A 20,814-nucleotide genomic window follows, 5' to 3' on the forward strand; every position below is an offset into this window, starting at 1 on the left:
TCAGGATTTGTACACAAGCCTGTGGGGCAAAGCATGTAAGAAGGTATTGCTGGTTTGGTTCAATTTAGGTGCTTTGCTCCCAGGCTGACTGGAGTGAGATGTAAATTTTTAAGGTGAAAGCCTAATATTTTGTTATTGAAAAACTTTGTGTTAATAAAAATACACAGGCACTTTGCAGCAGTTTCAGGACTTGCTCTTGTATCTGGACTTTTTATGATTACTAAGGGATTTACTCAGAGGAAACAAGTTCTAGCCCTCATTTCCGAGGTAAATTCTACTATTTTTATATAGTTGCTTTTTCTCTGGTTTGACCTTGTGTCTTGCAGTTTTGCATGTTTTGCATCAACAGTGTAAGACTGGACATGAGGAAAGTACTCAGGGATCTGGATGTTTTAAACTGATAGTTTAACAGGATTCTCTAGGGAAAATGGAGGAATTTTGCCTGAACTCTGTGTGAGGTTTGACTTCATGGCTTTATCTGTATTTCTTCTCTTTAGGGGTAGGCTGCCAAATGGTGTTTAAACAGCAGTACTCTCAATCTCCATGTGTCTTTGATAAAGTCCTTCAAGTTTCAGGTGTGTTAAGTTTTCTTACCTGAAGAATTAGGGTGATGAGTAATTAAGATTCTCAACAAGCTTTTGAAACCCCCCTGTAGAAGGCACAATAGCATCTGTTCATCATTGCTGATAGGTTTTAAAAAGATGTATGAAACTTGGGCTGAGGACATGGCTTGAGGAGAAACATACAAGAGTGAGGTAATTTTATTTATAAAAGAGATGAAATGGCATCTTCAAAGAGAAATCTCTTGATACTTCTAGTTATCTCTTCCTCTTGCACAAGAACGTTTTGTGAGTGGATGAGTAATGAAGAAGGCAAATGTTTTTTGTCTTTAATACAATTAACCTCTAAGGCCTCACTGGTGCAGAATATAACAGAAAAATTCTTTTAATAAAATGAAGGGGGGGAAAAGATTTATGTAGAACTCTGTGCATTTGTATCAATTGGAATAAAAATGACAAATGTAATGTAGTGCAGTGCTGTAGGCTAAATAGCACCTGCAGTTGAGGACCCATATTGCCTGTGCAGGGTCTATCTATAACAAATCTATCTATTTGGCCTGATAGATTGCATGAAGGACAGGAAGGCTTTGATAAATTGGGGAACCGGAGGCAAGATCCTGCTTTCTGCCGTGGGAGTGGGGACACTTCGGGGGGCTGGGACCCCCTCCTTCCTCACCATCACCGCTCCTCTCCTGCGGGCTTGCCCTCGGCACTGGGGATGCTCAGCCACTAAACTCCTGTCCGGTCCGTAGATCGCAGGGACTGCAGCAGTTTGGGCCGCCCGGAGGACAAGTCCCGGGCAGCGGGGATGGATGCGGGGCCCGGGGGCTGCCCCGGCGGGTCCCGCTCGGCCCGGCCCGGCCCGGGGCTGTCCCTGACCGATCTCGCTGCGGCAGCGGGGCCGTGCCGGGCCCGGAGGGTGCGGAGGGCGGTGCGGGGCGGTGCTGGCGTTGCCCGGAGACGCTGGCCAGCCCCGCCGCGGAGGGGAGGGGGCTGGCGGCGCGGGGAGCGGCGGCACTCGGTGCGGAGCGGAGCGGGGCGCGCCCGGCACGCAGCGCTCAGCGCTCCCGCAGGAAGCGGCCCGCGGCGGGGGCGGCCGCTCGCAGCCATGCCGGGCCCGGGGCGCTGAGCCGGCCCCGCCGCCGCCCCGCACAATGGAGGAGGAGAGGTGCGTACCGCCGGCGGGCAGGCAGGCAGCCTTTGTGTGCGCCCGGAGCGCGGCGGGATGGGGATGCCCTTGCCGGGGCTGTGCGCAGGAATGCGGGGCGCGGCTGCGGGGACCCCGGCGGGATGAACGGCTCCTGCCGCGGGAGCCCGCCGAGCCCCGGGGATGTTGCAATGTCATGGTGACAGCGGCGAAGCCCCGCGCCGAGCAGCCCAGGGGCTTCCGTGCGATGTGCTTGGGATGGAATTAAGGACGTGAGGGAGGCAGGTCGGGGGGTGTTCGCTAAAATGGAGGTGCGGGGCAGGGGGCTGGGATGCCGGACAGGGGGGTGGGATGCAGGACAGTGGGCTGAGATGCCGGCCAAGGAGGAAGGGTGCTGGACAGAGGGGTGGAATGCCGAACAGAGAGGTGGGATGCAGGACAGAGGGGTGGGATGCAGGACAGGGGGGTGGAATGCAGAACAGAGGGGTAGGTAGCTGCCCCGCCGGCACAACGTGCTGGGTTTGTGTGTGCCCTGCCTGCGCCTGGAACCTCAGGCAGCCGACTTCGGCATTCTGCTCAAGACAGAGTCGCTGATATTCGCTGCTTCTCTGAGTCACGAGTGAAAATCCCTCCCGCCCGTGGGTGCTTTGGGGTCGGTTTGCTGCCGGCGCTGTGTGGTGCTCGGGCAGTGCAGGGCATCCCGTGCCTCCCTCGCACCGGAGCTGGGCTGTGTAGACTTTATTTCCTGCCAGGCAGATATTTTGCTCCAAAACCTGCGTGAAGAAGTGTTTACAGAGTCGACCTAATGTCCACTGAACCCATAAAAGATATTATTCTGCGCAGGGACCTCGTGCATGCCAGAGATGTTCCGTGCTTTGGCTCTGCCCTCATTGCTCTCCTCTGTCAGGTGCCTTTTGCACACCAGAAGCTACTTGTGCTTCTTCAAACGAAACTGGTCTGGGTTTTTTACGATATTTTTTTAAGAACAGGATATGCTGAGTGCTTCCTTTTGTGTTGGTGACCTTGCAGGGAGTGGGGGAACAGAGAAGGGGCTTGACCTGCTGGTAGGACTAAATGTCAGGGCTTGACAGGAGTTTTGTTTGAATATGATACATTAGAAAATTAAGCTGGAGTCAACCCCCAAATTCTGGAAATTTTCCTTCTGTTGAGGGAAAACATTCACAGCAGCCTGTAGGAGTTGTTTTCCAAGCTCCAAAGGGCAGCTTTCTACCCTTCTGTGACTCAAGAGTTGCAATTGTTTGTGTATTTAATGTGCAAAACCTTTCATCCTGCCACGTTTCTCGTTGCAGGGCTTCTGCTTCCCCTAATGGTGTGAACAGTCACCTCTGAATATTAATCCAAATAATAATTAATTTCAAGTGCCTTGAAATCTTAGTTTGTCACGCTAGATGCCAGCTCATGGAATGGGATTTTCTTTTCTTGTTTGTTTTTTTTTTTTCTCTTTATTTGTATAAATGAGCCTGTGTTTGAGGAAATGGAACAGAGCTGTTTTGATACCCCAGGCTGGGCTCATCCTTGGCACAGTTGTTTGTTACTTTTTTTTTTGATGGCTACCAGCAATGGTCTCATTTTGACTGGAGGCCTTTTTCTGGGGATGCAGTGGTGAAAAAGCCACTGGGAAAATACCTGGAGTGTTTTACCTTATCCTGTTTTTTCCAGACCATCTGTTTTTAGGGCATAAAAGGCTATCCCCATCAGCATGTTCTCTGCCTCTGTAAGTGAGGAATGATTACCCAAATTGCTGTTTTCATTTCTAGTTTTTGGGAAGAGGAAGGCGGTCCTGAACTGGTTGTGGGCAGTAGTGATGTGGGGTTTGACTCTTGGCAAGAAAAGCTGGAAATATTCACCTGCTTTCTGGTTAAAAGGGCACAGTGTGTGGGGCTGTGCTGGGGCTGCTTTGGCTGCTCAGAGCAAGCCCTGGGAGGAGGTGCTCAGAAATGAGCTTGGTGGGCTCAGTCTGTGCTTGGTGCTGTGCTTTTGCCCCCCGTTTAAACTCAGATCTGTGTTGGGCAGACTGCTCCTCAAATTTTACACTTGGTGGCTTTCATTATGGCAGAGTTCCCCCTGGTTTTTAATATTATTGCGTTTTCCCTTTTTGTGGTTGCTGAGGATCTGTGCTGTTTGTGCTCACTTCACCTCTGACTCTGATCCTGAGCCTGGCCAGACTCAAATATCCTGTTAACTTGCACACCCAGGACACTCAGTGGTATCATGTGCCCATGGCATTGCACATGAGCAGAAGCACCTGAGGGCAAGGGAGATTTAACCTGAAACATTCACATAAGGCAATAAAATATTTCAGAATCCTGCTTTTCTTTTACTGTGCTCATAGTAAAATGATGGTACTTCTACTTTATGGAGAAATTGCACAAGACTTGTAGTTAGGCATTATACTCTGGTTCTGAATTTGCAAGAGTTTGAATAGGAAAAAACCCTCTGGAATGCTAATTTTTGTTAAAATATTAAAACACCTGTGGTTTTATATTTAAGTGAAGGTAATCTGTGGTATCTGAGAAATACAATACTTGTCTTTGAAAGCAAATGGTATTGTCATATTTGAGTTATTTTGTGTTGCTTCCATTAGTGTCAGCAAGGACTTTTCTTCTCACTAGTTCCCAAAGTCTTCTTTCCCCTGAGGTCTTCTTTGATATGAATACCCTTTTAGGGATCTGCTGTGTGCCAATTGTGTGTTTTCCTAAGCTAATGTCTCCATGTTGATCTAGGCACTGAAAAAAAAAATCAACAAAATAGGAAAATAATATTGCTATTAAAAGAAAAATAATCCTTTCCATTACGCTGCCTCCCATATGTTTTAATGATAATGCATTTCTCTGAAATCCTCTCAAAACCCAGTTCAGTATGTGGATCCCTTCAGTCACATTTTTTTAAATGTATGTACCTAAAGACAAATTCAGAAATTGAGATTTTTATAATTATGCCATTACACTGACATATTTTCCTTACTGTGTCTGCCTGTATTCAGGCAGACACAGTAAGGAAAAGAGGAATAAAATAGAGGAATAAAACTATTGGGCATAATGTATTTGTCCTGTGATTTGGAATGCTGATTCTAAACTGAGAATTCGGCCAGTTAAAGTAAAATGATTTTTCATTGTGCTTAGACTAAAACTAAGACTAATTTTGGTCTCTATTCATCTTTGTAGAGGTATTCACGTTTTGAAGACTCCTAACTGCTACTGGGCATCTGTCAGGTTTTTAGACCAGAGTGATGCCAAACCTCTCAGAAACCATAGATTAACATTTCCTGGTGATGATTCTTACATATCCCCCAAAGAAGCTCCACAGGCTTTGGAAATTCTTGGTTAGCAGGCACTTTTAAGTGAATCCAGGGCTATGAAGCTGCTACAGAGGTGCTGGATTGCCCGTGCAGGACTCTGAGCCTGGATGGGTCTTTGACCCAGCTTGTGGTGCTGAAGCTCTGCGGTTTTGGGGACCAAGCAGGAGAGCAGAGCTCAGCCTGTGCTGCTGAGGCAGGAGAGGAGAGCAGCTCCCAGGGATGCACAGTGGGGTGAGGCTGGGCTGGACACGTCTGGTGTCCCGTCCCCAGTGGGAGAGCCTGGTGGAGAGGGGCTCTGTGGTGCTCATGTTGGGTTGGGAGCTGAGCCTGGAGGCTGTTCTCCCAGAAACATGAGCAGAACCTTGCCCCTCTGTGCTCTGAAGGAGACTGCATTTGAGATCTGCCCTTCCTCCAGGGTGAACTCCTGGCTCCCATAAAGCCAGTGTTAGAACTGGATTTGGCAGAGCTGGGATTTTTGTTCCTGGGGTTTACCAGCTATCTGCACGGCAATAATCTTGCCAGGGGACAGTTTATCTCTAAAGGAAGGCTTTTATTCTTTCACATAATCTACAAAGACATCTGTAATTATTGCTGGTAACTAAGGCAACCCAACTTTACAGTTGGTACGTGCGGGCAGCAGAACGGTGGGGTATGGGCTTTAAAATACCTTCCTGTCAGCTGGGTGGTGGCCACACTTGGGCTGGGAACCCTGGCAACCTGAGCCCAGCTCTGCTAGGGGGTCCTGGAGAGGAGGAACACGGTGTCAACAGGGTGGTGATTAGCTTCACTGCCTTAATTGGGCACTCTGAAATAGGGGTTCATTTGTTCTACTTGGGGACATCATTGAAAGGCCACGCAGGAGGGGGCAGCGGGGTTGGCACTGTCTGAAACTAAGAGCCTCTCTGCTCATTTTAGGAGCATCCTGCTGTGCCTGTAAAGAGGATGTTCATCTGGCCCAGGGAAATTAAATCATTTGTCCATTCACTGAGTGCACGGCCTTGGATAGCCCAGGAATAGAACAAATTGCTCCTGGCAGCTGCTCACGAGTCCTGCTGCTGTAGTAGGACATCAGCTTGGCAAACGTGGGGACAATGTCCCTGTGCTCATGGGGAGCAGGGGCTCTGGCATCTCCAGTTGGTCTTGGCTGGCATCTTTGATCAGAGGACCCTATTCCTCCTTTGCTTTAATCCATTAAAATAACAGCAGTGTAATAAGTGTAATAATTCTTAGCCTTGTGGGGGGACAAATCTCAGAAAAGGCTGTGGAATGTAATGGCTTGGTCTTCTCAGGAGCAGCTTTTGCTTTCTGTCAGGGTGCATTTGCTTGGAGCATTCAGGTTCTTGCATTTTTATGTTGGAAATGTGTCAGTGATCTCTGAGAGTATAAGCATGGAAGTGTAAAATATCTCTCCCAGATAAAATCATCCTCTCTCTGTTACTGGAACACAGTTCTACAGGAGCTGAATCAGTCTTAGAGATGAGTTAAAGGCTCTAAGCCATTAATTCTTCAAATTTGTTTTTTTTGATATGAGTCACTTGGAAAAAACTTTAAATAGCATATCTTGATCTTTTTTGAAATAAGTTTTTAACCAGACAATCTGCAGTATTTTCTCTTTGGCAAATTCTGAAATCTACCCCTTTTAATTAAGCTGAGGGTGTCTCTTAGGATGATTTTGGAAAACTTATCTTTCCTGCTTTTTAGGAAGAGCTGATTGATCTTCTTCCAAAATCCTGAAGCAAGTTTTTTTGCTTTTAAAATACACAGACAAATGTTGGTGCAGTTGAAGCTTTATGAAAGCTTGACATTTGACCTGACATTTACTTTGGTGTTCAATGAAACTTGCTGTGTTCCTTGAACTATATCTTTTGCCAGCAGAAAAGTTTGAACATCTTTGGTCCCTGGCACTGGAGAGCTAATAAACAAATCTCAGCAGTGTGCTTGTTCTTATTAAAGAGGCCCCATGGTTTCTGTGTGCATGGTTGGGTTTTGGGTCCCTGAGGTGTCTGTGAGGCTGCCCAGGGCAGTGTCCTGTGGTGATCCAGATGTCCTGCTCCAGAGCAATGGGAGTGGCTCTCCCTGATGCTCCTTTTGGTTTCACTTTCTTTTTAATTTTTTTTCTTTTTTGTTTACTCTGCTTACTTCCTGAACGTGTTCCAGCTTTGGAGCCTGAAAACTCCATGAAGTCACTTGCACTTCCAGCACTTCCAGAGCCTTTTTTTCCCTTCCTGCCTCAGTGGTGCCACATGGGCAGGTTTAGCTGTTTAAAAATCAAGGTTTTATGCTGGGGTGTTGAAAGCTGTGGTCACCTGGCCTAAAGTCCCAATGAGGGTTTGTGACAGACCCTGCACTGAGGCTTAGCTGGGTTTGGCTGTGTCCCTGCAGCAGGGAGGATTCCTCACTGGAGTGTGCAGAGCTGGGGAAGAGCCAAGTGCCAGCACAGCTCCATGGCCATGGACACCTCTGGCAGTTTGTGTGGCACAGAATGAGTTCAGTGTTCCTCAGGGACAGAAAAGCTGTTTGTGTCGTTGCCTGGTACCAGTCCCTTGAATGCCGAACATTTAACACGAGGAATTCTTTCTGATTTTTCCTCTTTTAACCCAGCCACACTAAGCTAATTGGATGATGAGTGTAATGGAGTTGGGAAGTTGTCTCCCTCCCTGGGACATGTGCTCAGTGATGTTCTGCTCAGCCTTGTGGCTTCACTTATGGCTGAGAATATTCCACTCACTCAGCAAAGTGAAAGAATTGGCTGGTTCGTGGCATTAACCTTTGTCTCAGCACAAAGCTGAAGGCTGCTCAGTATGCAGGCTGGATCTGAGCTGTGTGCAGCTTGGCTGCTGCTCAGCCTCTGCAGGAAGGAGAGTGCAGCCCCCCAAAGGCTGCTGGGGGGGCAGAGAGCTTTGTGTGTTGTCAGGGGACACGGTGTGGTGACAGCCACTGGCCAGGAGCAGGCAGGGTGTAATGTTAGCCAGGGCTTCACACTGCAGGGGCTGTAAATAGTGAATGATGTGTTTTTCAAAGGGAAAGTCGGTGTGTGTAAGTGTGCTTGTGTATAGAGATATATGTGCATGCATGCACACCTTGACAGGAGCTGACAGGGTGTTGTGGGAAGGATCCTGCCACACTTCCCTGCTCTGTGCCCTCCTTCAGACATCACCCTCTGCTCACCAGAGAGCCAGCATGCTGGGCTCTCCAGACTGCTGGTTTAGCCCAATTCAGCCTTTTTTATCAAGCCAGCCCAACTAAGAAGGGTGATAGGGAGGAGGGGACAAAGGTGAAGGAGACTGTCCCTTGGAAGGAAAAGCTCTGAGAAGGTCTCCAGTCAGGCACATGGAGTTGTCTCCTGAGATCTACCATTGTCTTGGGGCTGGCTTTAGACAAGGACAGCCCTCCTTGGCTTGTCTTGTTTGCCTTTGCTGCCAGGGTTTGAGGGGCCAGCAGAACAGAGACCTGCCTCAAAGTGCTGCTCCCTTCTCAGGTGGGAGCCTTGAGCTCTGAGTGATTTCACAGGCTCTCAGAGCAGGGAGGTGGAGATATTGACCTGCTGTCAGTTGTGTGTAAAGAGCCAATGCTCCCAACAAAGTAATGAGGCCACGTGTGTGCCTTAGGCACCTGTTGGCCTGGTTAAACACAGCACAGAGCTGAGTGCCTCTGGTTTGACATTACCTATGGAGCTGGTGCTTCTGCTAGGAAGGTTTAATAATTCATTCCATATGTTTCAGTGGCAATAAATAGACTATTTCTGAAATGGAAAGCAGCTTCAGTAAAGCTTTGAAAGCTGTGCAGGGAGATTTAATAGCCCTTTTCCATTTGCCTCTAAAGAAGATACAAGTCATGCATTGTGTGCTTGCCTTTTTCAGATGGGACATTGAAGGCTAAACTTCTTTTTCTCGGTATGAATGTTAAAAAAATCCATGGTACTCTTGTAGTTCCCAGTGTTGAAGTCCATTTCTATTCAGTGAGGCAATTATGTTCTGGCTTGAATTTCAACTTATACTGCTTTCCTGGCCTGAAGCCTGTAAGACTGGGCTTTGTCCTCAGGTGTTTGGCACTTCTTTCTTTTCTTCCCTGCTGGCTGAAATGTGGGCTGAGTTGGCTTTCAACATCCATGCAGAAGTAGCTGCATTTTTTGATGTGTTCATGTGGAGAACCTTAACTGACTGACTGACTTGTGAGTAGCTCCAATGCTTAATACCCTGTGCTGCAGTTTTAGGATGCCTGTTTTTTACAGTGCCATTGAATCAAACCTTCTGCTCCTTTTTTTTTTTTGTCCCTGTTTTTAGCATTAAGCAGAGTTCCCGTTCCTCTGAGGCAGCTGAAGATGAAAAGGACCAGAGGACAGTGACAGTCAATCCCTCTCACATGAGAAAGGCTTTCAAGGTCATGAATGAATTACGGAGGTACACTTTTGACTTACTGGGCTCCCTCTCTGGTTTAGCAGAATTGTGCTGATTGAGGGATGTAGAAAATAGTCTGTGCCATTTTTATTACACCTAATGGTTGCATGTGGAGGGTTAATCACAAATAATGATTAATCCTAAAAGTCCTTTTGTGGTGGGCTGCTCTCCCCAGTCTCAGACCTCTGTCTTCCCAAAAACGTTATCTGAGCCATGGTCTTCATTTATAGATGATAATTCATTTAGTTTTTCCATTACTTACAGCAAATTCAGCTGTAAACTCTGTCCTTAACTGAGATAAGGGTCTGAAACCCAATAATAGAACATTACAGACATTAAGACACCTACACATAATTACAGACCAAAGATTATTAATGTACTGTTCTTAGCCTCTTTAACTAGCAGCATCACTCACTCTGGTCTCAGCGCTCCAAAGTAAGGGGTGAAACAAAGCAAGTACTCAGGAAGAATGTCAGCTCTCTTCTTGCAAATTGAAAAATCCCCATATTAGTTAAAAGAGAACACCTTGGTCTTTACACAGCTGTGTGGGTACAGGGAGAACAGAGGCTGAAAAAAACATCTGTGAACACAGCCTTGAAAACTGCTGTCATCACATCAGCAAGGTGGTGGCAGTGGTTCAGCCTCAATTGTTTCTTGGTGGCTGTTATCCCACTAACCAGACAGAAGTTCAGTGAGCATTTCTCTGACTAATTCATTAGACTTTTCACCTTTCTAGTTTTAAAAAGAATTCTTATGTAAAGTGTGTGTGTCACACTCGTGAATGTACGTGCTCCCTAACTGCTGAGGGGATGTGATGAAAGCAGGTAACAAACACCCTCTGCTCTTCTGCACACTCCAAGTAATCAAAAGATGCTCTAACAGCTAACTCTCCATGGATTAAGTAGTTTCCTAATACACACTTCTCTAGTGTGGAGAGGGATTGGAAATGTTTCCTTCCCCAGATATCTGACAGCAATTCTCTGTTGCATAGGAACAAAATGGAAATATTGTAACTATTACATGAAGCAGGGTATGTTGTAATTTTTTTTTTTAACTTTTAACTGGCATCCTTCTGGTCCTTTCTTTGTACTGAAAGCAAAGGATCTGAAGCTGAAGTTTTGTGCATCTATATTCAGAAATCTATTGTACTACTGTTATTCCTTTGTTAATTGAAGCAGAGTGGGAATAACTGCAGACAATGTTTCTTAGTGTGCCTGTGGTTAGGTATCTTGTGCAATACTGAAAAGATAAAATATAGAAGAATGAAAGCTGCCATTAAGCACCTGTATGATGTTTTCATCTTCTGGGTACTGGGGGTTTTTTTGGTTTTTTTTGTTGGCTCCTGTTGCTGTTGTGGAATATACAGTTTTCACATCTCTTGGATGTGCACTGAGCTTGGGATCTGTCATCTCTCAGCAATCAGTGTTAAAAGATGCCTTGAATAATAGTTTCTCCCTTCACATGCATCCAGAAATCTTATGCAGAGGTCTAGAAAAATCATGCTAAACCTTTAACCTATATACTATATACAATCGTGGAATTGTTTAGGTTGGAAACACCTCTAAGATCATTGAGTCCAACCCTTAACCCAGCACTGCCAAGACCATCACTAAACCATGTCCCTTAGGCTTTTAGTTGGCAAATGTAGATGAAATTAATTTTATGAGTGGTACTTTAGATTACTATAGCCCAAAATGGAATTGAGCAGAGCACCTTTTACATAAGCTAAAAGAAATGAGGAAGCTTCCATTAAGAGGCTCTTAAAGAGGCCCCATCATTGCCCTTCCCCCTTCCAAACTGGAATGAATGTAGGGTACAGACTGCCAGTTCCTACTTTCTTCTGTATTCCAACTATAACCCTCCATTTCACAGCTGTTTTTTCACATATTTCAATATATGGAGAAGAAGAGATATAGCTGGTCCATTAGAAGCTCTGTGTATGTTTATTTGATAATGCAGTTTCCTAAAGACAAAGTTCAGTGTGGAGATAAGTGTTTCCAAAGAGAAGGCAACATCTAGATTTACAGGACTGATCCTTTTTTTGGGCTTGACATTTGAAAAGAACACCCTTAGTTTGCATTTGTATGCTTAAGCATCTCAAACCAACTTATTGGGAGGCTGAGCACTTCTTGCTGTCGGCATCTGCGGAGCTCTGTGCAAACATTAACTAATGAATCCTCAAAGGACAGACGTGGGGCAGGCAGAAAAGGTCACTCCTTAATGAAGTGACTTTTCCAAAGCTCTACAATGAGTCAGTGGGGGAGCTTACAAGGTATTTTTTTTTGTTTCTGTCTGGAACCCCGTTCTTTATCCCAGTGACTCTTAATCCCAGACTAATTCATGAGGTAAATGAAGTCCTCAGGCCCATGGATAAACTCCAGTGATTGATACCTCTGCTCTGGCAGATGACTGAGGCAGCCTCTGTACCTATCAGTGACATATTTTGGTGGCCACTTTCCATTGTGACAAGCATGGAAGGGAGTACAGAAATCACTTCATGTTCCACTCCACCTTTTCCCTGTGGAAAGACAAAAGTGATGCTGGTGTTCCCTTGCATGGCTATTTCTTGTCTTACAGATCTACTAGAGCCTGGCCCCAGGTAGTGCCCAAATCTTTAAGCTCTTCTGTGCCTCCTCCAAGCCCTGCTTGTTTGAGAGGTGAAGGAGCTGCTTGTCCTTTGTTCTTTGAGCAGCGTGTATGCATCATTTGGCTTCCAGGTTTTTTTCCCCTGAGGAAAGCAGAAGCACAGGCAGGGCTGCAGCCTCAGGAGGATTCAGGCTTTGCTGTGTAGGCAAACAGTGACAGGAGCTGGTACTGAAGCATTAGAGAGCCTTCCCCTGGGCTTTGGCAGAAGCTCAGGTGCTGTGTCTGTAATGGTGGGTCTTCCATTCTTTTGGGGCTGTGGTGATGTAGATTTTAGTTCTGAAATGATCTTTGTCCTCTCTGGTGTCTCCCCAGCAAGCGGCTCCTGTGCGATGTGGTGATTGTGGCCGAGACCGTGGAGATGGAAGCTCACCGGGTGGTGCTGGCAGCCTGCAGCCCCTATTTCTGTGCCATGTTTACAGGTACTGCTTGTGACACCAGACAGTGTGGGCTGAACAGGCCATTGGGCTGTGTGTCTGTCAGGAACTGCAGCACAGGCTGCTGAGGTTTCCTTGAGAGAGAAGGGGGACAGATGAGTTTGCTGTACTTGATGGGTGATGCTGGCCACCCTTTACTAATTCCTGTGGGGTGAGTATATAGCACTGTGAGGTTCCTGTGGAGTTTGGCTCACTGCTTTGTGTGTTCGTTTTTTTCCCCCTAACAAGACCTTGGATCATGAAAACATTACCACTGAGCACGTGTTCAGTGCCCTAAATGTTCATGGTGCACATCAAAGAAGTTGCTGGCACAGGAGTTGTAGTTTCAAGGCTCAGTCCTGCCGATACTGATTTGGCAGTCACAGATGTTTAATCTCCCATGGCACTTTTTTCTGCTGCCTGAAATAACACCGTTGTTCTCTTGATCCCAGTGTGTTTTAGCAGCCCAGCTTTTTAACAGGGTGAGTTGCTGCAGCCCAGTGTGTTTTGGTAATGGCAGAAAGGAAGAAAAGGACAAAATTCCTGGTCTGATCACCTGATCCTTGGAACAGGTGCCCTTCTGTGCCCAGATGGGTCAGCAAAAAAAACCCCTAGAAAGCTAGGTCAGTCCTGAAGAAGGGGAGTGAACAGCTTATTTAAGTCATTCTATTAAAATTAGTGTGGTCAGAAACTCCTGAGCTTCATTCCCTTCTTTGCCCTCATTTTCAGGATAGGAACTGACAAATGCTAAGAAAATTATTGTACACCCCAGGGAATGGTTTTTACTGCCCCTGAGCTCCAACATAAATGAGGTTCAGGGGTTTTTTTCCTGTTTCAAGTTCATTTGCTTGTGGTCTGGGCCTTGTTTTTTCCTTTTAAAAGCCTTGAGATTAGACCTGGTTTAATTCATTTTGCTGGAAGCAGAATGCAGCATTTCTCAGGAAGAGCTTGTTGTTAGTGAAGCTTTTTTCCTTTCTGTGATGGAGGTGGGGAGAAAACCTCAGGTGTGAGATGTGACACTGCCCATGGTGGCTTTATCAGTGTGGTAAGCTAAGGTGGGGAGCATTTGTGTTTTCTGGGGTGGCTGGTACTGGCTGCATGGTGAGGCAGAGGAGCAAACGCTGCTCAGAAACAGCTGTGTGTGTGGGCGACTTGTGGTGCTTGTTCCTGATGAAGAGTTTAATAAAGAAAAACCCTTGGAAAAACCCTCTGATCCTTAGAGGTCATCTGAGTGGGAAGGTGGTGGTGCAGGGCTGCTCATGTTTCCATGCAGGAATTCTCTGGGCCGTGTAATCCCTCACTCTGTGAGTTAAACAGTAATCAGCTCACCCATCATGTGGCTGCCCTGGGCTGGGTGACAGCCTGGCAGCCGCCTGTCCCCTCCCCCTGACGAGTCCCCGGGGCCAGAGGGTCAGGCAAAGAGCAGCTCTGCCTTTGCTTTCAGTCTGGCTAGCCCCAAATTCCCAAGGATGTCTCGTGTGATCACACAGAGTGTGTGATTTCCTTCCAGCTGCAAGGGGACAGTTTAAAATCACACCTTCAGCACCAGCTGGGCGATGTAATTTGGTTTTTTGGCACTGCACAGCAGTGATAGAGCCAAGAGCTCAGGTTCAGCTGCACTGTGAGGGTATTTGCAGGAGCTGCTTGTGCACACTGAATTCCCTCTGGAGGGTCCCCCAGCAGTGAGCAGTGAGTGACCAGTGTGGAGCTGTGAGCACTGGGAACCACACTGGGACCCACAGCTCACCCACCTTCACCACTGCTTGCTCTGCAGGCTCGGTCACTGTCACCTGCCCCGACTTTGGGGCATGAATGACCTTGTGATCACCTTGGGGTCTTTCCTAAGCCATGAGTGTCCTCTGGTTGGCCATTCCTCTCCGAAGTATTCCTGGATAGTCTGAAATTGAGTGGGCACATTTTCCATTTGTATCTTCCACCGCTGAAGGAGAGATGGGACCAGCACTTCCTGAGTGTCCCTTTCCATGCTGGCTTTCCAGAGCATTGGGAGGTCCAATTCTAGAGCATTTGGATGCTGGTCCTTGTTGGCACTATGCTGTGGGGATGATTTGGGACAGTAATGTCTGTCCATTTAGAAGAAAACACAATCATTTCAGAAAGGGTGACAAATACTCCAGTGACACTGCTAGGACTGCTCCTGTCAGATACCTTAGGAATTTTGGAAGTGCTGAAGGAGGAAGCAGAAACCTCCCTTGCAGGTTTTACATGCTGCTTCAAAGCACTCACCCCATGTGTGAGAGGCTGTGGTTTTGTTATCCAATGCACTCATGCACTCACATCTGTGACTTAGGAAACAGCCAAAGCTGTGGCTTTGCCCTGGGAAATGCAATGTGTAGGAGCAGGGCAGGTTTCTGTGCTGGGTAAACACAGCACCGTGGGCTGCTGCAGTTTGGAGTGTGGTTCATCCTGTGACAAAACAGAGCTCTGCTCTCTTCTTGCCCTGATGAACAGGGGGGAGTGGAAAGGGCACTGCTGGGGTGCAGGAAAGGAATGCCTCCAAGAGGGGCTGATGTGTGCTAAGTCTGTCCCCTACAGAGGTCTGCTCAGAGCCACCCTGCCTGTTTTGCCTGCCTTTGCTCCCTCTCACCTCATCTCTGGTGTCTGCCTGGCTGCAGTGTGCAGGGATGGGGTCTGTGCAGTGCATCCTGTGAGGCAGCCCTTCCTCATATGTGAGAGGTGCTAGTGATTGGAATTAGTCTGTAATTATGGTGTCAGCTAGGGCTGGAGTCTGACTTATGAAAGACACCCTAGGAGTTGTGTTTTGTGGGGTTTAAGGTGTAGGGTTTTTTTTTTTTCTGAAGAGATGTGAGATGAGATGCCCTCAATGATGCAGCACCCAGCTGCCCACAGGCTGCTCCCCAGGCTTGCCCTGGGTCTGTTGCCTGCTCCTGGTCTGCACCAACGCCTGCCTTGGTTCCTCTGTGGTGTCTCCAAGTTATTCCTCAGCCCTGGAGACTTGTCCCCCTGTGACAGTGGGAGTGGCTGGATGGCTGGGTTGGGTCCTGTCCAAAGGTGGGCACAGCACACGGGACCCTCCCGGGCTGGTCCTGCAGCAGAGCCAGAGGAGGCTGTTGGTATGCAGGGCTGGCAGCTTGCTGGTGGGTGGGGAAGCCCACACAGCTTTTATTTTTGTTGCTTGTGTCACATGGATGCCACCAGGAGAGATGATGTTATCAGATTGGTCCCTGCAACTATTTCTGCATTGATCTCTGGGTTTGTGTGGCTGAGCCCCTCCCCACACTGAGGGTCCTGCAGGGCTGGGGGTCTCACTCACCCTCCCCATGCAGGGGGGTCACTGGTTGCTCCTCACAGGCACCTCCAGCACCACAGGGCTGATAGGGGCTGCTCTGTCCTCAGAAGCACCCTTTCATCTCTGGAGATGTTTGGGGATTTTTAGGGGGAGGAAGTATGTGAAGATGACATTTTGTCAATTAAAAAGTCCTACCTGCTTTGAAGGCCTCCCAAATGTAGGCCATTTATCCCTTTGTACTGGTACATTGGTATTCATGAGCTTCTCTGAATAACATTTCATTATTCAATTTCAAAAACTGAATTTGGGGCAAATATTATTTCAGTTCTTGGGACATTGTTGACTGTTCTAACACTCATGGTCCCATCCCACTCCTATTATTCACCTCCTTATTCACATAGGGAAAGTCAGCAAAGTTCAATTAGCAGGATCCAGGTTCTGCTCAAGCTTGGGCCCTCTTTAGCATCTGACTGTGCTGTGCACTTACTGTGCCTGGCCATGTCCTGTGGAATGCTGCACAGAGATGTAGGCTGTAATTACTTCTATAGGCTGCAGGAAATGTTTTTCCACTTAATCCCACAGCAGTACTGAGTCACCGGATTTCTGAGAGTAGTGATTATTCATGCCCAGGTTGAAGAATTGACATTTCTTCGTGCTCTCCTTTGTTTAGCTTTGTTTTTCCACCTATCATTTTCTTTCCGCTTGGGAGTTTGTTCTTACTTTTCTGTGGAGGTCCTGGTGATTAACTCCTGGGTGAGGTCAGCATGTGTGGGGATGCTGGGAGGGCCTTGGGGAGTCCTTTCTCCTCCCCACTGGATGTTTTTGTTCCTCTGATGTGCTCCTGTTGCACGGGGAGTGTGGAGGTGTGCATAAAGCTCTGGGTCATGAATAGGCTCTTACACAGCTATGGGGCTTTGCTTTGTGCATTCAGGGAGGAAATTATTGCTCTAGTTCCATGTGCTTCTGAGTTATGGGTTTGGGGAAGGGAAACAGTTTGCATCCAAAGGTGTGAGGTTGGGAAGGGGAGAGATGAGAATTGCATCTTTCAGTGTGGATGCTTTGCACAAGGTGTAAGTGATGGATAGCTTACAGCAGGGTAATTTAGGAGAGAAGCTTGCTGCATGCTGGGTGTAACTGCTGGTCTGTGTGCTTGTTTTTCTGAGCAGGTTTCAGCTTCTTTCTAAAGAAAGAGAATAGCACTGCATTGCTTTTAATGTAGGGTATACAAAAAAAATGCTCTACTGTCACTGTTATAACATATTCATTCGTATTAATTCATATTCATTTATTTTCACTCATTCTTTTAGCTTCTTTCTAAAGAAAGAGAATAACACTGCTTTGCTTTTAATATAGGATATACAAAAAAAATACCCTAATGTTGCTGTTGTAACATATCAATTCATATTCATTCATGTTCATTCATGTTCATTCATATTGATTCTATCAATTTGTATGTATATTAAAAAACATTAATAAATAGATATAAAACTGTATTTCTCAAAGGCCTTTGTAAAACACATCCACAGTCTCTTGGAGTCTGTCCCTGTTCTGAGACATGATTGAGGGACATACTGGGGGTTTATTTTTAGCTCTTGTATTTGTTTGAACACAGGTGAACCAGGTTCTTTTCTGTCAAGAAACTGAGTTTTTTGCATTTATTGATTTATGTTTACACCAGTGTCCTTAATCTTGAGTTGTTTCTTAGGTGGCATTAGGAGGCTTCTGGGAATCTCACTGGTGGTTCTTCAATGGTGAGGGACAGTGCTAGTAATCAGACAGCAGGAGAATGTGCTGGATGTGTGGGGAGCAAGGTCCTGCAGAGCAAGCTGTAACTGTCCTTCTGAACTGAATTCCAGGAGACATGTCTGAAAGCAAGGCCAAGAAGATTGAGATCAAGGACGTGGACGGGCAGACCCTGAGGAAGCTGATTGATTACATCTACACGGCAGAGATCGAGGTCACCGAGGAGAACGTGCAGGTGGGTCTGCTCCAGCAGCTCCTCTGCAGAGCCCGGTGCAAAGCTTGGAACTCAGAGGCACAGGTTCTTCAGGGGTGAGGGGTCTCCTCAGGCTGTGGAAAGTAAAAGGTTGAGCTTGAAAAGAGCTGCTTCCAGCCTGTGTTTAGTCTTGAGGCACTTCAGTGCTTTCCCCACGCTTCAGTCATGTTGCATTTGGCTTTTGTGTGGAGCTGTTGTAACAAGAGCAGGCATCTGCCTTCCAAGAAGCTGTGCTGACTTGTGGGTCAGTCTGTCGAAGGTCAGAATAGACTCAGACAAGCAGTGAGTCAAATGTTTTAAGGCCATGGCACAGGAATGTGGCTGTTAGTTTTGAAATTCTTCTGGGTAGTTTGAGTTGTTTCACAGAGCTTTGAGTGGAATACATTGTTCAAATGAGGGCATTCTTCCTTTTTTTTGTGTGTGTGCTCTGTCTTGAATTTCTGAGAGGTAAATATTTGTTCACAAGTGGAAAGAGTAATTGAAAGGCAGCCTTCAAATAAAGCAGGGTGCTCAGGAAGAGTGTTTTGCAGTGTCACGTGGCTGTGGCTGCTGGTAGAGCTCTTTCTTTGACTCTGCTTGTATTTGTGGTAAGAAAAAGGCTCTGCACTTAGCCACTGATGTCTGGGAGGGATGCTGAGAGCTTGTGTGTGGACATGCTTTTCAGCTGGTCTGGTTTTGTTTGCAAGTGGCAGTTTGAGCCTGTTGTCTTCCTCACTTTGCCTTGGACATTGCCAAGGGAGCAAGTCTGTGACAGTGATGCTGGGGAGAGTTTTGTTGACCTAATTAACATGGCAAAATTAGACTGGTTCTGCTTGAAACGAGGTTCTTGCTGTGAGCTCTTCTGCTCCAACCCCTCAGGCAGAGTGCAGTTCTTGCTGCCCTGTCCAGGAGCTTGGCCAAGCCCCTGAGCTGCTCCCACTTTGCAGCGCAGCCCTGCACCATCCTTCATGACCTAAACCTTGGGGGCCTTTTCTTGCCCCTTCTGCCCTCTGGCTTTACAGATGTGACTGTTTGGTGTGCTCTCAGCATGGCAGTGTCACCCTGGTTGGGGTGTGGAGCCTGGCTGCCCTGCAGTGAGAGCCCTCCCTGAGACCTTCAAGGGGAATTATGGCAAAGGAGCTGAGACTCAACCCCAGCCCTGGGTGGCTTGGCCTGGCTGATGCTGTGTGACCTACATCAGGGTGATCAGGAGCTGGCACAGCATCACTCACTGGGGGACTGGGGTGGAGCTCCTTGCACCTCTGGGATCTCCCATTGCTGGGGGAGAAATGACAATTACACACCCTCAGGCTGTAAATTTCCCTGTTTCTGTGAGGAATATTGAGGTTGTATCCACGTGCTTTGTGAAAGGTTTGCTTTCCTCCCATGCTGCTGGGATTTGGGTTCTCCAGAAGCTCCCTCTTGGCATTCGGGATGTGCAGAGCTTGGGATCCCATCTGCTGAGCCTGCCTTGGATGGGGCTGGGGCAATAACCTCAGCTGCATTCCAGTTTTGGTGCTCCAGCTGCACTGGGGTGTGAGCAGTGCTGTGGGAGCTGGAACAGCTCCATCCTGCCCAGAAGGTCTGTGAAAGTCCAGGTGTTGCTTTTCCTGAGCTACTAGACAACCATATTTTTTAGTAAAACATAACCAAAGCCTGCCTTCTGTGGCCCAGGGATTACAGGGAGTTAAAGCAGATCCCTGGCTACATTTTGGCTTTCATCTCTCAGACAGTAAGTTAAAAAAATATAAGTTTTGAATACTAATTTTTTTTTCCCAATCTAGTAGAGCAGGTCCTTTTACTGCAGGATTTATTTCAATGTCCGCTCTGTATTAACTCTTCAGGCTAAAGGTAAATTAATTCATAGGAGCTAAGAAATGAAGCTGATCTACTGCAAGATTAACTGACTACTTTAAATTTTATTACATGTTTAAAGTGTTCATCCTGAAAATGTTTTATGGCATTTAATATAATTGTGTTATGAAACCAATAGAAAAAGAAATTTGTATCCTGTCCCTGGGTGTTTTACTCTGAACGAAGTGCCACAAACAGGTTAATATTCACCTTTGGCTACAAGAAGAAAAGGTTGCATAAGTGAATATTCTGTTATTTATTGGAAAGTTTCACATGAAGTGAAGGCTAAAAACCACAAAATTAAGCTTCTTGTAGTCTTTCATCTGAATTAGCAGTGTCAGTGTTAGAAAGAACTGAGTAGGTTAGTCCCTTGCATCACCACGTCCTCCTGCTGCACAGCTTTGGGTCATCCATCCATCCATCCATCCATCCATCCATCCATCCATCCATCCATCCCTCCATCCATCCATCCCTCCATCCCTCCATCTGGAAGGACACTTCAGCAGTGTCTCTGTGTGCTGTTTCTGCAATGTTTCTTTGCAGCCCTGCTTGGGCACAGTGAGAATTTCTCTTTTCCCAGCAGGTATCTCCTGAGCTCTCCTGTTTCCCTGTCACATGTTCTGAATCTGTAGCTGGGCAAAGATGCTTTTTTAAAGCAGTTCTTCAGACTTTCTCAGTAGCTGGAAGAAGCAATTTCTGGGTACAGGTGCCAGGTGATGTCATTATAGAAATTATGAAAAGACAAAAAAATTGCTCAATAGCATTGACTGAGCAGATGCAGCCAAGGTATCAAAACTTGTGAACAAATGAAAAGACACTGCCTTTGCAGTGAGAAAATAAGATGAGAGCAGGATAAAAATGAGAAAATGATGAACAGCAAAGGTAGCATGGAGTGCAGAATGAATGTTCCTAGGATTGTTTGAATGCTGAGCAGTGCCCAGCCCTTCACAACAAGAAGCCTTTTAACAACCTCTTTTGTTGTTTCTTTCCTAATGGAAACCTGTTATTTTGGTTTTGTTTTTTTTTGCTTTTATAGGCATGGTATGGGCTCAGGAAGTGAGACAGTTTTTCTAAGCACGTATTTCTGTAGCTATTGTGCAATGGAACGACACAGTGTCTTTTGTTTTGTTTTTTATGGAAGGATGGATATGTGTACCAGGGGCCAAGCCTGTGTGGCCAGTTCCAGTCATCATCTATGTAGTGAGTTCCTGGGGGTGGCCATCTAATTCCTTCTC

At 46.7% G+C, this 20,814-nt stretch overlaps 1 protein-coding gene across 1 annotated transcript in view; it reads left to right on the forward strand.

The window, feature by feature from the left end:
* Positions 1–1,579: 1,579 nt before the first annotated feature.
* KLHL3 (kelch like family member 3) overlaps positions 1,580–20,814 on the forward strand; it is a 45,227-nt gene continuing 25,992 nt past the window's right edge. Inside the window, exons 1-4 of the mRNA XM_064724601.1 lie at positions 1,580–1,728; positions 9,310–9,426; positions 12,382–12,488; positions 17,607–17,728. Of these exons, the coding sequence (XP_064580671.1) occupies positions 1,715–1,728; positions 9,310–9,426; positions 12,382–12,488; positions 17,607–17,728 (360 nt within the window). The 5' untranslated portion in view covers positions 1,580–1,714. The remainder of the gene's footprint in view (positions 1,729–9,309; positions 9,427–12,381; positions 12,489–17,606; positions 17,729–20,814) is intronic.

This window comes from Zonotrichia leucophrys, chromosome 13, assembly GCF_028769735.1.
Source record: "Zonotrichia leucophrys gambelii isolate GWCS_2022_RI chromosome 13, RI_Zleu_2.0, whole genome shotgun sequence".
Lineage (NCBI taxonomy): Eukaryota > Metazoa > Chordata > Aves > Passeriformes > Passerellidae > Zonotrichia > Zonotrichia leucophrys.